Source organism: Pezoporus wallicus, unplaced genomic scaffold, assembly GCF_028554395.1.
Source record: "Pezoporus wallicus isolate ANWC-B61680 ecotype Strahan unplaced genomic scaffold, APGP_CSIRO_Pwel_v1 contig_3817, whole genome shotgun sequence".
Lineage (NCBI taxonomy): Eukaryota > Metazoa > Chordata > Aves > Psittaciformes > Psittacidae > Pezoporus > Pezoporus wallicus.
In genome coordinates, this window is record NW_026635157.1 from 7,321,367 (window position 1) to 7,334,890 (window position 13,524).

General features: G+C 37.9%; 1 protein-coding gene across 1 annotated transcript in view; it reads right to left on the minus strand.

The window, feature by feature from the left end:
• Positions 1–934: 934 nt before the first annotated feature.
• The window catches only part of PEX7 (peroxisomal biogenesis factor 7), a 44,318-nt gene continuing 31,728 nt past the window's right edge, over positions 935–13,524 (minus strand). Inside the window, exon 10 of the mRNA XM_057407649.1 lies at positions 935–2,780. Coding sequence (XP_057263632.1) covers positions 2,712–2,780 — 69 coding nt within the window. The 3' untranslated portion in view covers positions 935–2,711. The remainder of the gene's footprint in view (positions 2,781–13,524) is intronic.

Below are 13,524 nucleotides of genomic sequence, written 5' to 3' on the forward strand. Positions count from 1 at the left end.
ATGCTGACCTGATGGGGCATACAGGTAGGCAAAGCTGCATGAGGTATGGTCTCTAAAAGTACTGTCTCCCAGTATTCATACAAGACACAAATCATGATTATGATACTCTATAAGATGCTGTCAGTATCTTTCACTGCAGTTACTTTTTGATCAATGATTCGCAATTGGAGATGTGAACGTGAGAGCAGCCAAAACACTGTGTGCAATTAATTCAACAGCATTATAGAACAGCAAATCCACTCCTTTAGAACATGATGAATCAATATGTTTTATGAACCGAAGAGAAACCTATGGGCTTCCATAAAAAAAATCTTCCACAGGAGCAAGTTTAAAAGTAGAACACATCTTTTAAGATTGTTGCTGCTAAAGGTCCATTTCAGTAAATGAAAAGAAGTTCAGAAGCTAGTATTATGGTCATAAAATCAAAAGTATTTCTTTATAACAATTACAGCAAACATTCCCTGAGAATTAAGAATCAGCAACAACTATTGCCAGATCGTTTTTTCTGTTACAGTGCAGAAATGTTACAGCACATTCTGTCCATGACAAGATCACATAGGAAGATCAAAGGCCACAGTTTTTATTTACTACGTGCATTTTCTGGATGCACTTATTTTTCAAGAGAATTGCATCCGGATGCTGCAACCCTCAGTACTGAAGCTAACCAGGACATGAGGGTAGAGGAGGCAGTTAAGAAAGGTTTAATCCATGTGTTGTGTATGTGTGCGTGTGTTCAGAATTCCATTCTTTTTCCCTTCCCCCTCCCCGTCCAAGGTATTCTAAATTTGCCCTTGCAACTGACAGGCTATGGCACCATTTTCCTCCCTACATGCATCTAAAATACATACCCAGCATCAAAATGTTCCACTCATTCAGACAAGTACCTTGCAGTCTAAGCAGACAAGGGAGGTAAAGCACAAGAGTGGGGAAAGTATTAAAGTTGGAATAATCAATTTTAATCCCTAAAATTAGATTTTATGGCCCACTGTATTGCTGAAAACTGTACAGAATAGAGCTTTATTGTTGCATCGCTCCTCAGCAAACATAATTAAATTGCAGTGAACCTTTAAGATTTGGTGCAACACACTGTCACAAAAAAGAAAATACTGTTTGTTTTTAATTCAGCTTCAGAAGATGGCATTCTGCAGTCAGTTTGCACTGACCAAGAAAATAAGAAGATCCTATCAGAATCTAAATTCTCATGTTGCAGAAGAGGGTTTCTTTCTGTCTTGTCCTAGCACCAAATCAATACTTGTGTATTTCCCTGTGGCTACCTGCTAGTACCCTGGCTCTTTCACCAAGATGGCACATTCTTTCCTTGCAACTTGCAGGGCTTAGTTCTGCTGAATTATTCTTCCTTTCTTCAAAGCATCCAGAAGATCTGGCAGTGTCTGCTATTGCTTGATATATGAGTGCTGCAACCCAGAAGTATACAGCATTCATTAACAGGAGACTATGAAAACCTAACCAAAGATCTGTAAACGCCCAACCTGCAAAGCGTCTTTTGATGGTAAAGATTGTTGATAAGGGGTAAGAGCAGACAGGTTAAAAACAAACAAATAAACAAACAAACAAAAAAATAGCAGGAAGGAAATGAGGAGAGAAGCCTAGCATATACCCATGAGAACTGCAGGAGTATCACAGCTGGATCCTGAAAGAGTATTCAAGGAGACTGGAGAAGCACAGAAACTGAACGTCTCTAATCAACTCAGAAAAACTCAAATGAAAATCCCAGCACATGGGCTGAAGAGTCAAAGTAAGCATGCAAAGTACTCGACTAACCTATGACATGTTGCGCATATTCTTCTAAGTATAATAGCTTGGCCACACTGGATCTGCTATGCTTATGTCATGCGGTTAATCTGTAGGTTCAGCTGGTCTGGACATCAGCTCTCAGTTTGGCCAGGCTGTCAGAGGTTCAGAAAAATTGAATACATGGCCTCTTCTGTCTCTTGGAGAAAACTTTCTAAAAGTGCAAGCAGAAGTCTAATAGAGGAGATGGTTGTCCTATCTCTAAATCTTGAGGATTGTGATCCAATTATTTTGTATATATTTCATTTTTTCCTAAGTGTTTTCTCTATCATCAGAGTATCTTTTCCCATCAATTGTTTTACTAAAGGACATCTAACAGAAAAAATGTATGAAAATAATCTTTACTATCTTTGTTAAGCGGCCATCACAAAGGTCAAACAAATCAGCTGGCTATAAACTATGACATTTACTCTTTATCAAAAGTATTCTTCATATTGCACAAGAAAATAATACAATGTGAGTCACAGCAAAACATAAAAATGTAAATGCATCTGATACAAATCTCAGTTGACATTACAGTACTTGACCATGAAAAGCCACTTTTTTCTTTTCCACAGCGCCATTATCTCAAAATACACTACCAGTTAATCTGCATAAGGATCAAGAAGATTCAGGCCTCTGCTCCCATCATTAGCCAGACAGATCACAAAATTGTGTGATTTTACTTTAAAGACACCAGCTTGTGTCTGCTACAGCCATTCTTCGGCCTTTCATTTTTGCTGGCTCCTGTGCAGTAACCCAAGCCCTGAAATCTCCACATGCTTAAGTGCACAACACTCCATTCAAGCAGAGTTTTACTTAGAAAGAGACACTAAGATTAGTGACACAGTTGACACTTCAGCACAAGTCCGGTTGTGGGTCAAGAAATAAATTTTCCTGGTGTGTTCTTCACTTTTTCTCTAGACAGGAACTGCCAGACACGATGGAGTATAGATCTTGACTAGCTCGTCCCAAGCACAGTCCACAACCTACAAAGCAAAAAAAAAATCCAAATATATTTAGATCCTTCTATAAATGTCATTATTACAAAAAAAAAAACAACCAAACCAACAACCAAAAAAACCCAACAACAAAACCACCGAACAAAAAAACAAAAACCAGAAGGAACTTAGAAGAAATCAATGCTTATTGTGGAGTTAATGCTTGCTGGTACTCTGATTTACAATGCTTCAAAATTACATAATAACACAGTTAGTTTGATTGTTTCTTTTTTTTTTTTAATAAAACTTTGTATTAACTTTACTGAGATCCATGAAAAATAGCAATCTCCTATTTTTTATACTCCCTATTAGGAAAGCTGGGAAACCTTTGAGTTTCAACTGATTGTTCCAAACAGGCTAAAGAACATAACTGAGAGTGAAATGAAAGACACACAGAAGTCCAGACCTCGTGGTGCTTCTTCTCTTTACAAGGTCTCAGGACCCTTTTACCATGTTATATAAACACATACTTGTAGGTATGGAAAATTATTATAGACATATTCCTAATGGAGAGCTAAGGAATGGAAAACCAAAGAAGTTGACCAAAATGATGCAGGAAGCTTCTGGAAGAATTAAGGCAGAACTTCAGTCTCACACTGATGGGCTATGAGATCACTGTGCTGTATTTTGTTGAGGAGAAGTCTGTTTGCTGAGCATTGAGAATTGGGGGTGGTGATGTTGCTTCAAGCACTTCCTAAACCCAACTAGTCTGATGAGAAGTGATGCCGCTTGTGCCAATGGCATTTTACAAACACAGTGACTGACTCCAACAGAACTGAAACTTTTATGAATCGCAAGTCCCAGGTCTAATCTAGATGCAGTCTTGAACCTAGAATTATAAAACCAGAAGTTTAATCCTGGTTGTGTAGGATTAAGAGATTTTAATAAATAACAAGATTCCACAGAAGATGACTACAGGATGTTTTGGGTTTGAAAATTATTTGATAATGCACTTTAGAGTCTGTAGCAAAGTGAAAGGGTTAACCACACTGACAATTACTCAAGTAGATGACCAATAATACATATTCACAAAATGTAAGACATAAGGCAAAGGGAAGAAGAAAGAGGAAAGCTAAACAGAAAAAGCTGATGAGCCCCACAAATATATTTCAGTGAATCCGGCTGAATCCATCTTGCAATATCTTTACAATGTCCTTTCCAGTTGGGATCACAAAGGATACAGTATTGGATCCTCTGCACAAGCTGCTTTCTGCTACAGACTGCAATTCCTGTTCTCTTCTAGAGCCAGAATGAACATCTGCACACTAAAAATTTGGAAATCCAACTTCAATATTTTATTTCAGACTATGATTAGCCCATTTTGTGTTTACTATACTGCGCTATTATTAATATTTATTACTTCCTTAGCTGGTTCTACTTAGTTATTTGAAGTGCTTTCCATATACATCTAAATGGATCAAAAAAACCCTCTTGATAATATGTCTGTGTATTCATATGACATAATAGAGCTTTGTGTAATGTAATGTTCTGCTGCACTGCAGTCCCCCAAATCATACCAAAAGAAAATCTGAGTTCTCCACTAAATGCTACGTAGAGTGGCAATCACACAAAACAGAGGGTTTTTAATATTCTCCACAGCTTTAGATCAATATCCGTATTTCTATAGGCAACACTTTCCACTTTCATAAAGGAACAAGAAACAGAGATCACATTTGAAAAAAATCCCATGGGAATTCCCACCTGTTATCAATGTAATTAGCATCCTTGAAGTAGCCTCTGAAAAAATATAGTTACAGAACCATTTAATCTAGCAACACTAAAAATAAACAGGCGATATTAAAAGGGAGTTTGAAAAGGATAAGTTGCGGTAATTTGCCCAACTCACTGACTTAATGATAGCATATGAAAGATAAAAGATAACCCGCAAACAAAAAGCCACAGCAAATAATAGTCTATCAAGTTCTTCTGTGCAGCAGGAAGACTATAATGGAATACTGGTATCAGGAACCTTAATGAAAACACACAGGCAAAGAAGAGCAAACAGCTATGTATGGGAAACTGACCACTACACCACGGAACAGCATTACAAAATGCAATAGCATTTCCATTTCTTCATAATAGTTTCTCCATAATACAGCCAAGACTGTAAGAAAGAGGGAACAACCATAAACTCACAGCGCTTGCAGCCAGTATTAACTGACAGACAGCTGCTACATGCCCCTTTGCAGTGTCTCATAGGTTATCGCTGCCTCAAATACAAATGACTAAAATGACTCCTGGGATAAAGAGAAGTGTCTGTTCACGCAACTACTGCATCAGTTTATAAAATGTCTTCTCTTTTCATTTTGCCTTTTTAATGACCTGTCTTACACAATAGTCATATGATCATCGTATGCCTTTCCCCAGAAGAGGGGAATGTAAGATACTGAATAGAAATGCTTTAAAAGTATTTAGCAATGTCAATTCCCATGTGACATATGAACACTTTAAATACACACTTCAAATCATGTTAGCCATTTTTTAAAAAAAATAAATGGTACTTAATTTAAATACTGAAATACCAGCAGGAATTCCATTGGGATGAGGGCTGATCCGGCACACCACAGTAAATAAACATTATAGAAAGAAAAAAGCTGCAAGTTCCTACAGTTTTTATTTTAATCAATGAGATGATGTTACAAACAAGCAGAGAAAATCCTCCTGTGGTAAGATGAAAGACAAAGGATAATTGAAAACAGTCACGCATTATTTCCATACTTGATATAATTCCTCGCCATTAGGAATACGAAGGCACATAGATTTGTCTTTCTGTGAAAATGTCCACTGTCTTGGGGGCAAATTTTACTCTCAAATTGTAACAAATCTCACTGATTTCAATATTTAGAGGGTGCATGATTTACTTTTCTAAGCTGTCACACGAACAGAGTGGAGGACAGTTTACTTCAATTGCAAAGAACTATGTGAATTAGAACAGAATTATATTACTGAATATTTTGGACATCTGTATGCCATGCAATTTTCACTATCATTTATGAATACTAAATTGCCCTTGTAACTATAAAATAGAATTCTACTATAGCAACTTTTAACTATCAGAAATTGATAGTCAGAGTTAGATAAGAGAGCTTAATTGCAAAATAATAATATTCCACCTTACACTGACTGGTAAATTACATCAATAAACAATGTAAATAATCATTCTAAACCTGATAATTTTAATTATAACTAAAGCTATGTGGGACAAAGGAAGTCTAACAAAATGACATTTACTACTTGCTTCTAATGCTTTTATTTCAGTAGCAAAATTGCAGTACTAGTATATATGCTAGGGGTACTGCACTGTTATTACTGCAGAATAAGCATCATGCCAAGTTATCTGCCAGTAGAGATTTAAGCAAGTCTATTTGAAGCACATAAAACGGAGATAGCTGTATTTCCCCCTAAGTAAAGCCAAAAAGCAAGCAAACAAATGAAAAACTTTAGTCATCACAGGAGCTGATTGCTTGGCTAGAAAATCATAGTTTAACCCAAATGAAACAGCTATCCTCTATTTTATTGAAGTGTTTATCCTTGTCCCAGAGTATAACAATGTTTCCCACCAATTGATTTAATATTGACATGCATTCATTTATCAAACCCATTTCCATTGACTTACTAACTGATTTACTTCTTTGACAGGCCCTCTGTTCCCTATTCATCACAATGTCTTGCTTTGCAATAGACTTAGACCTTTTCAAGCACCTGAGGGCAATCCACTCAGTCTAGGGCAATTACCTGCATGACATTCTGCTTCTTTACCATTCAGAAGCAGCAAGAAAAGCAAGGGAAATCTCCCAAGTTAGAAGCTAACTTTCCCCCCCCCCCAATATTTGGAGGTGTAATAAACCCCCAAGCTCTAACCAGGATTAAATACATTAAAAGAACAAGTAAAAACTTTATCTTCAGTAACCCCTTTAGGAAGGGGTTTCATCAGAAGAAAGTACAGCCCTCTCTAGATTAGTACTTCTGGAAGTATCTTGGTGCCACTCAGCTTCCAGAGTGCTCATAATAAATCATAGGACAATACATAAATGTGTCTGAGAGTGACCCAGCTCTCTTCTCAGCTTCTCTTCATCCCATCCCATTTTCAAATAAAACTAATAAGATCTGTCTTTTTTTTTCTGTAGAAGAGACAGCAGAAGAAGTATTCAGCTCCTCACTTCCATTAACACTGTGATTCCCTCTTTTACCTTATCTTCTGTGTCTTTTCATACAGAATTTAATGGTCTATTTATATCATTATGACGTATTTCTGCGTGGTTCTGACCATCCTCTGTAAGTGTGTGGGGTGGAGATTAAGTAGAGATAAAGCAAGCTATTAGGTTTGCTACTCATCAAATCACATTCGCAGGTGATCATTAAAACTAGTTGGTTAAGTGCATAATGACTCATGCATGAGTTTAAATGCATTCAATATCTGTTTTGTACTAGAAAATCCAAACCACTAGTGTGGTCTTTTGTTTGGTCCACAGTTGCCAGGTTGAACTGCTCATGATGCCTAACTTTACATGAGAGCGGAAGTGATGGGAGTTGGTAAATTAAAACCTTTTTATTTCCCGTGGGAAATAATACCATTTATTTTGTAATTTACTTTTGAAAAAAAATGCACATTTTTTAAATTATTGTTTCCACTAACGGACAGAAATTCTTATAAAGATATAGGTTCAAACTACAGTTACCAGAAACCGATGTTCCAAATACTGCTTAAGAAATCCATTTCTTTCTTGAGGAGAGAAAAGATAGAAGACTTGAGGGGCATTGTTTTTCAGATTGCAAAGATAAGTCACAAAGAACTGATCTGAAAACCATGGACCTGTCTCAACATTTGTTTCATTGCTCTGACACAGGTAACAGGAAGATGACTTGGTAGTTGTCTTAATGGATTTCTAAACACAACTCTTCTGAGTGTGCATTTCATCAGTTACATGTGAAGCAAATTGAGATGCGATTGCAGGCTCAAGAGAAACCCTTGGAATCTCCACAGAATCTGTAGCAATTCTGTACTCCATGGCTTAGGGGAAAGACATCTCCCCAGATTTTCAAGGACTGTTTTTAACTGATAAAGTCTTTTGCAGAAGATACACTGGAACTGCAAAATGTCTTTCTGTGCTGGTACTAACCCTGGTGACCCCAAAAGCATGTGAAACTGTGTTTTCTAATGAACCTACCCAATCTTCAGCCTCATCCTTTACCTCAGAATTAAGTTTCTTCCTTTTGGGATATAATTACAGATAAGCCAGTGAATCAAATACAGTGCACAAGCAACACATTTACTGAGTAAGAAACTACTGCCTCCCACCTCTTCGTAGCACTTGAGAATCAAAATTAAAGTGCATTTTCCTCTCCGTACACTTACAGCTTTTACTGAATTGTGATACCCGAGAGCAACCTTTCCAAACACCTTAGGATGAGACTTCTGCTGATAATGGCAAAGAATGACCATTACTCATGAAAGGCTAGCTTTGACTTTCACAAGGAAAGCTTAATTTTAACATTTTGGAAAAGACATACGTTAACCACCAATAAGAAATGTCACCTTCCTTGCCCCCTTCCAACCCTGTAAAGTTGTTAAAACTGGTTTAACATTTGCAACTGGTTAAATTTTATCTCTCCTTGCAAAAAATGCGCTCTGAAATTAAGTAAGTAGGATCCTTTTATCTCAAAGTATCACTAACTATATAACTCCAGTAGCATCCTGGAGAAGGACCATAAAGAGAGACTAAAATGAAGTAGGAGTGTGATAGCCACAACAGCTGGGTGAGAGCTAACATTCCTTAGCAATTAAGTGTAAGATAAGAGCAAGCAATCAAAAGAAAAAAACACACCACAAAACAAACAGATAAAGTCTCTTTTTTTCTGTACATTTCTACAAGCTGTAACTCCATTTTTATGTGAAATAGTCAACAAGTCTGGGCCTGTTGAGAGTGCACAATCAATTTAAATGAACAGTAAAATACACAGCAAACCAGCCTCTCTAAAGACATCTTCTGCTTTTATATTTGGCTATATCGGTTAAGCCAACATCAGTTTTATGTGTACTAACCTACTCTGGGGGAATAGTTACATAAGGAGCCATACACAGAGGGCTAAAAAAACCTAAGTTTGCCTCTCCAAATATGCTGACACAAACAGCTATTTAGACAGCTAGCTGCCCATTTGTAGTACAATTACCATCCAAACACACACAACCACAGTAAAAGAAAATCGTAAGTGATCAGGACGTTTTGTACATAAATAGCGTTGTACATAAATTATTCTAAAACCTAACCTTTAACACACATTCAGATAACAGATGATTTTGGACCAGAAAACGGACATTTGTTTTATCCTCATATGGTACACAACTATTTTATTTTCCAAACAGAGCATCTTAGTTTTGTATATTGTTGAAATATATATATATCCTGATCTGATTAGGTATGTCACGGATGTCTGATGTGCTTTTCACATATCAAGTGTTCTAAATCACTACACCACTTGCCATCACTTCTGTTGAAAATCACATATCCTTGCAATTTGGGAATGTCACTGTTCAAAGTGTAAAAGTATAGAGAAATTGAAAGATTCTTCCTGTTCCCATTAGATACCTAGCCCTGTTCTCAGACAGCAAGCTTGGCTCAATGGAAAGTATTAATTTTTACTTTCCACTGGCTGGTTTACAGAGTTCAGAACAGACATGATGTGTAGGCTGAAAATGGGTTTCACACAGAGTTCAGAGCTTCGTGTTTTCTTACATTTGTGTAAGCAAAATACAGCTTTAGAACTACAACAGAAAGGGCTGGGTATTCATGATGCACATACGTATTTTCTATTCTTTACGTACTTACTGAAATCATTTCAGAATGAAGACAAGAAGTGAATGTTCACAGTATCTGCACTTTTTATCTCTCATTGGTGGATTGCCTAAAAGGCATTTAAAATTAATTAAATTTAAAGCAAAATTAATTAACTAAAATTAAAAATAATTCATTACTGCCATATTACATGAAACCTACAACTGAAGAAAAGGCTGCTTTTAAATAAAAAAATCAGAACATTCACAGATCACAATACAGGGAGAGTAAGTATCAGGAGAGAAATAAGTAATACAATGAGCTACAGAGTACAATTCCATGTATGGTCTAGCATTATCAGTGAGGAATAGTATAGAGGTGATTACCATTTTCATATTTTCTGTATACATCCTTTGTTTTTCTTACTCCCAACCTCTGGAAAGAACTATCATGTCTGCTTTAAAAACTGCATGCTTTAATACTGCTGACAACATAAATGGATTTGTACCATTCTTAGTACTGTACACCATTACAAATTTAAAAGATTTTTGGTGCTTAGGGTGTCACTGTTCTTGTGCACACCAGAGCTACTTTGGCTGAAAGCTGCAGTTGGAGGCATTTTCTCCTAGACAACCTGCCCTGCAAGCTCTCACATCAGCACTTGCAGTTTAACAGAGAAATACCCTGAATATCATAAGGATCATTTCCATTACTGCTTTGCACTGTAGAATGCACATATTTCTGCGCATCTGGAAGTTTGTTAGGTAGTTATCTGAAACTGCTATGCACCTGACACCAACATTATGGTGGGAAAAAAACCAAACCAAGCAACAGCTGATTTTATTAAAATGCAAAGCTTTCAACATTTACATAGTGACAGATACCCCAAATTAGATATCAGAATCTTAAATACAAAGGAGTTTTCTCTTTCATCCAGCTAATGAGCTACCTTTGTAATATGTTCCCTTATGAACAGATCTCTCTCCCACCTGTTGCCTCCCATTAGCAGGATACTGTACAAGAACCAGCCTGCCTGCATGTAGCTAGTCTCTGCCTGTGGATTCTCTTCAAAGCTTAATCATTTCCACAGAAATGTCTTGTAATTCCTAGACCAGGTACTTAATTACAGTATCTATTTTGAACACTTTTTCAGAAGTACAGACTGTTTTTTCTTGACATGTAAAAGATACTTCAAAAATGCTTAAGTTCATTGGGCAAAGCCAAATATCATCTAGCTAGACAACAAAAATATCATTAAGAATGAAAGCAAAGGTTAATGACCAGAATGGTACTTAATTTGACTATAAATTAATAGCTTGTCCATTACGAATAAAGTACTGTGCATGCATGGAGGAGAGAAGCAGTTCAAATCTCAAATTGTAACTCCTTATATAGCACACAGTGAAAATCACAAATCATACAAATGCATGAAGAACAACAATGAATGGGGCTCATTATCAGGTCTTGATAGAGAGCAGACATAAAAGCAACCTACATATTGGGATTAGCAACATAAAATTTAAGCAAATAATCTTTGTTGGATTGACACAGAAGCCTGGGAGAAACTGCAAGTGCTCATATTGGAAGCAACTATTCAGTAAGTGTTCACAGCATAGACTGGTTTGTATTGGAAGGGATGCTAAAGATCATCTACCCCCCTGTCATGGGCAGGGACACCTTCTACTAGACCAGGGTGCTCAAAGCCCCATCCAGCCTGGTCTTGAACATTGCCAGGGATGGGGCCGCCACAACTTCCCTGGGCAACCTGTGCCTGTGTCTCATCAACCTCACAGTAAAGAATTTCTTCCATATACCTAACATAAATACCATAGAGTAGTTAGGGTTTGAAAGGACCTTAAGATCATCTAGTTCCAACCCCCCTGCTATGGGCAGGGACACCTCACACTAAACCATGTCACCCAAGGCTCTGTCCAACCTGGCCTTGAACACCACCAGGGATGGAGCATTCACAGCTTCCTTGGGCAACCCATTCCACTGCCTCATCACCCTTACAGTAAAGAATTTCCTCCTTATATGCAATCTAAACTTCCCCTGTTTATACCCTCTTTCAGTCTAAAACCATTCTGCCTTGTCCTGTTCCTACATGCACTTCTAAATGTCCCTCTCCATATTTCCTGTAGACCTCCTTTAGGCGCTGGAAGCTGCTCTAAGGTCTCCCTGGAGTGTTCTCTTCTCCAAGCTGAACAAGCCAAACTCTCTCAGCCTGTCTCCATAGCAGAGGTGTTCCAGCCTTCAGAGCATCTTTGTGGCCCCCTCTGGACTTGCTTGAGCAGGTCCACATCCCTCGTGTTGGAGACCCCAGAGCTGAACACACTCCTCCACCAGGGGGTCTTATGACAGCAGAGTAGAGGGAGAGAATCACCTCCCTAAACCGGCTGGGCATGCTCCTTTTGATGCAGCCCATGACATGGTTGGCTTTCTGGGCTGCCTTTCCAGTTTAGAGACAAGGATATCATGCAGGACTGTGTCAAATGCTTTGCATGAGTCCAGGTAGATGATGTCAGTTGCTCTTCTCTTATCCACCAATGCTGTGACCCCATTGAGGAAGGCTCCCAAATTTGTCAGGCACAATAAGATCTTAGTGAAGCCCTTAGTGAAGGTTGGCTGTCACCAACCACCCCCTTATTGTCCACGTGCCTTAGCATAGCTTCTAGAGGGATCTGCTCTATGATCTTGCCAGGCACAGAAGCGAGACTGACTGGCCTGTAGCTCCCTGGGTCTTTTTTTCCTTTTTAAAACTGGAGGCTATGTTTCCCTTGTGTTCATTCTTTATCTTGCAGTTGCAGTTTAGTTCTATTGCAGGTTTTTAAACTTCTTTTAAAAAACAGAATGTGTGTATTTTGCATTGCTGTGATAGCCAACCCGCACAATACACTAAATCAACTCAATAGAAAAAGAACAGAGGAATATTAAAACTGTTGCAGATGCCAAACTTCTTTCTGGAAGGCATACTGGCATAGAGTGTATATGGATATGCACCCCAGATTTACAGATTTTGTCCAACTTTGGACTTGTAGAATTTTTGTGTGGAAAAAAAATACCTGCCTTATGCACAAATGATGCACAAACGCCTTAATGTAGATGGGTATGCACACCATCACTTTCTTTTTTCCAACGTACAAGTGCACGTGCAGCTGTTCGCTTTCAATTCATTATCTCTCATCAATGAGCATTTACTTGGCCTTTCATCTTCAAGCAGTAACTCCAAGTTTGACAGATAAATCATAGAAAAAGACATCATATCTAGCCAGGCAGTCAGAAACACCATCTACTGAGACCCATTCTGTAACACATAGGGCTCTTTGCAACAGGCTTATAATCAAGAGGTAAACACATCCTCAATACAAAATGAAGAAAAATCTTCTTGCCTCATTCAGATTCATGGCAAAACCCACACCAACTTCATGGAAAGCTGAACTAGCCTCAAAGCAATATAGCACTGTAAGGCCCTAATGCACTACACTATGCTTGCTGTTCCTTCTGGGCCCAATTCGCCATAATCATAACTATGCACCCATTTGGGATGAAATTTTAATTTCCAGCAACTGGCCTTTACCTGTTCATGCCCTTTCCCAATGACAAAATAACCTGACACTTGAGAATTTTTTTTCTGCCTTACAAATCCCCTTATGTGGCTCATAGCATGACCACATGAATGAACAGAATTAAGGGAACAAGCAGCCAGGCCGGAAACTCTTCAAGCTTGCATTTGGCTAGAATGATTCCACATGCATTAAGCTAATTATTTTGCCAAACTTACATCTTTCTTCTGTGTCCTTTTATCAGTAGCACAAATTACAATGGCCTTACTTACTTTGTCCAATCAGAATTTCAAGCAGATGTTACAAAGCATTTTTATCTGGGGTAAAAAATTAATTTCACTGTGAATTACAAAGAAATCTAGATGCAAATGATGTCTGTGGCACATTAAATAGTGC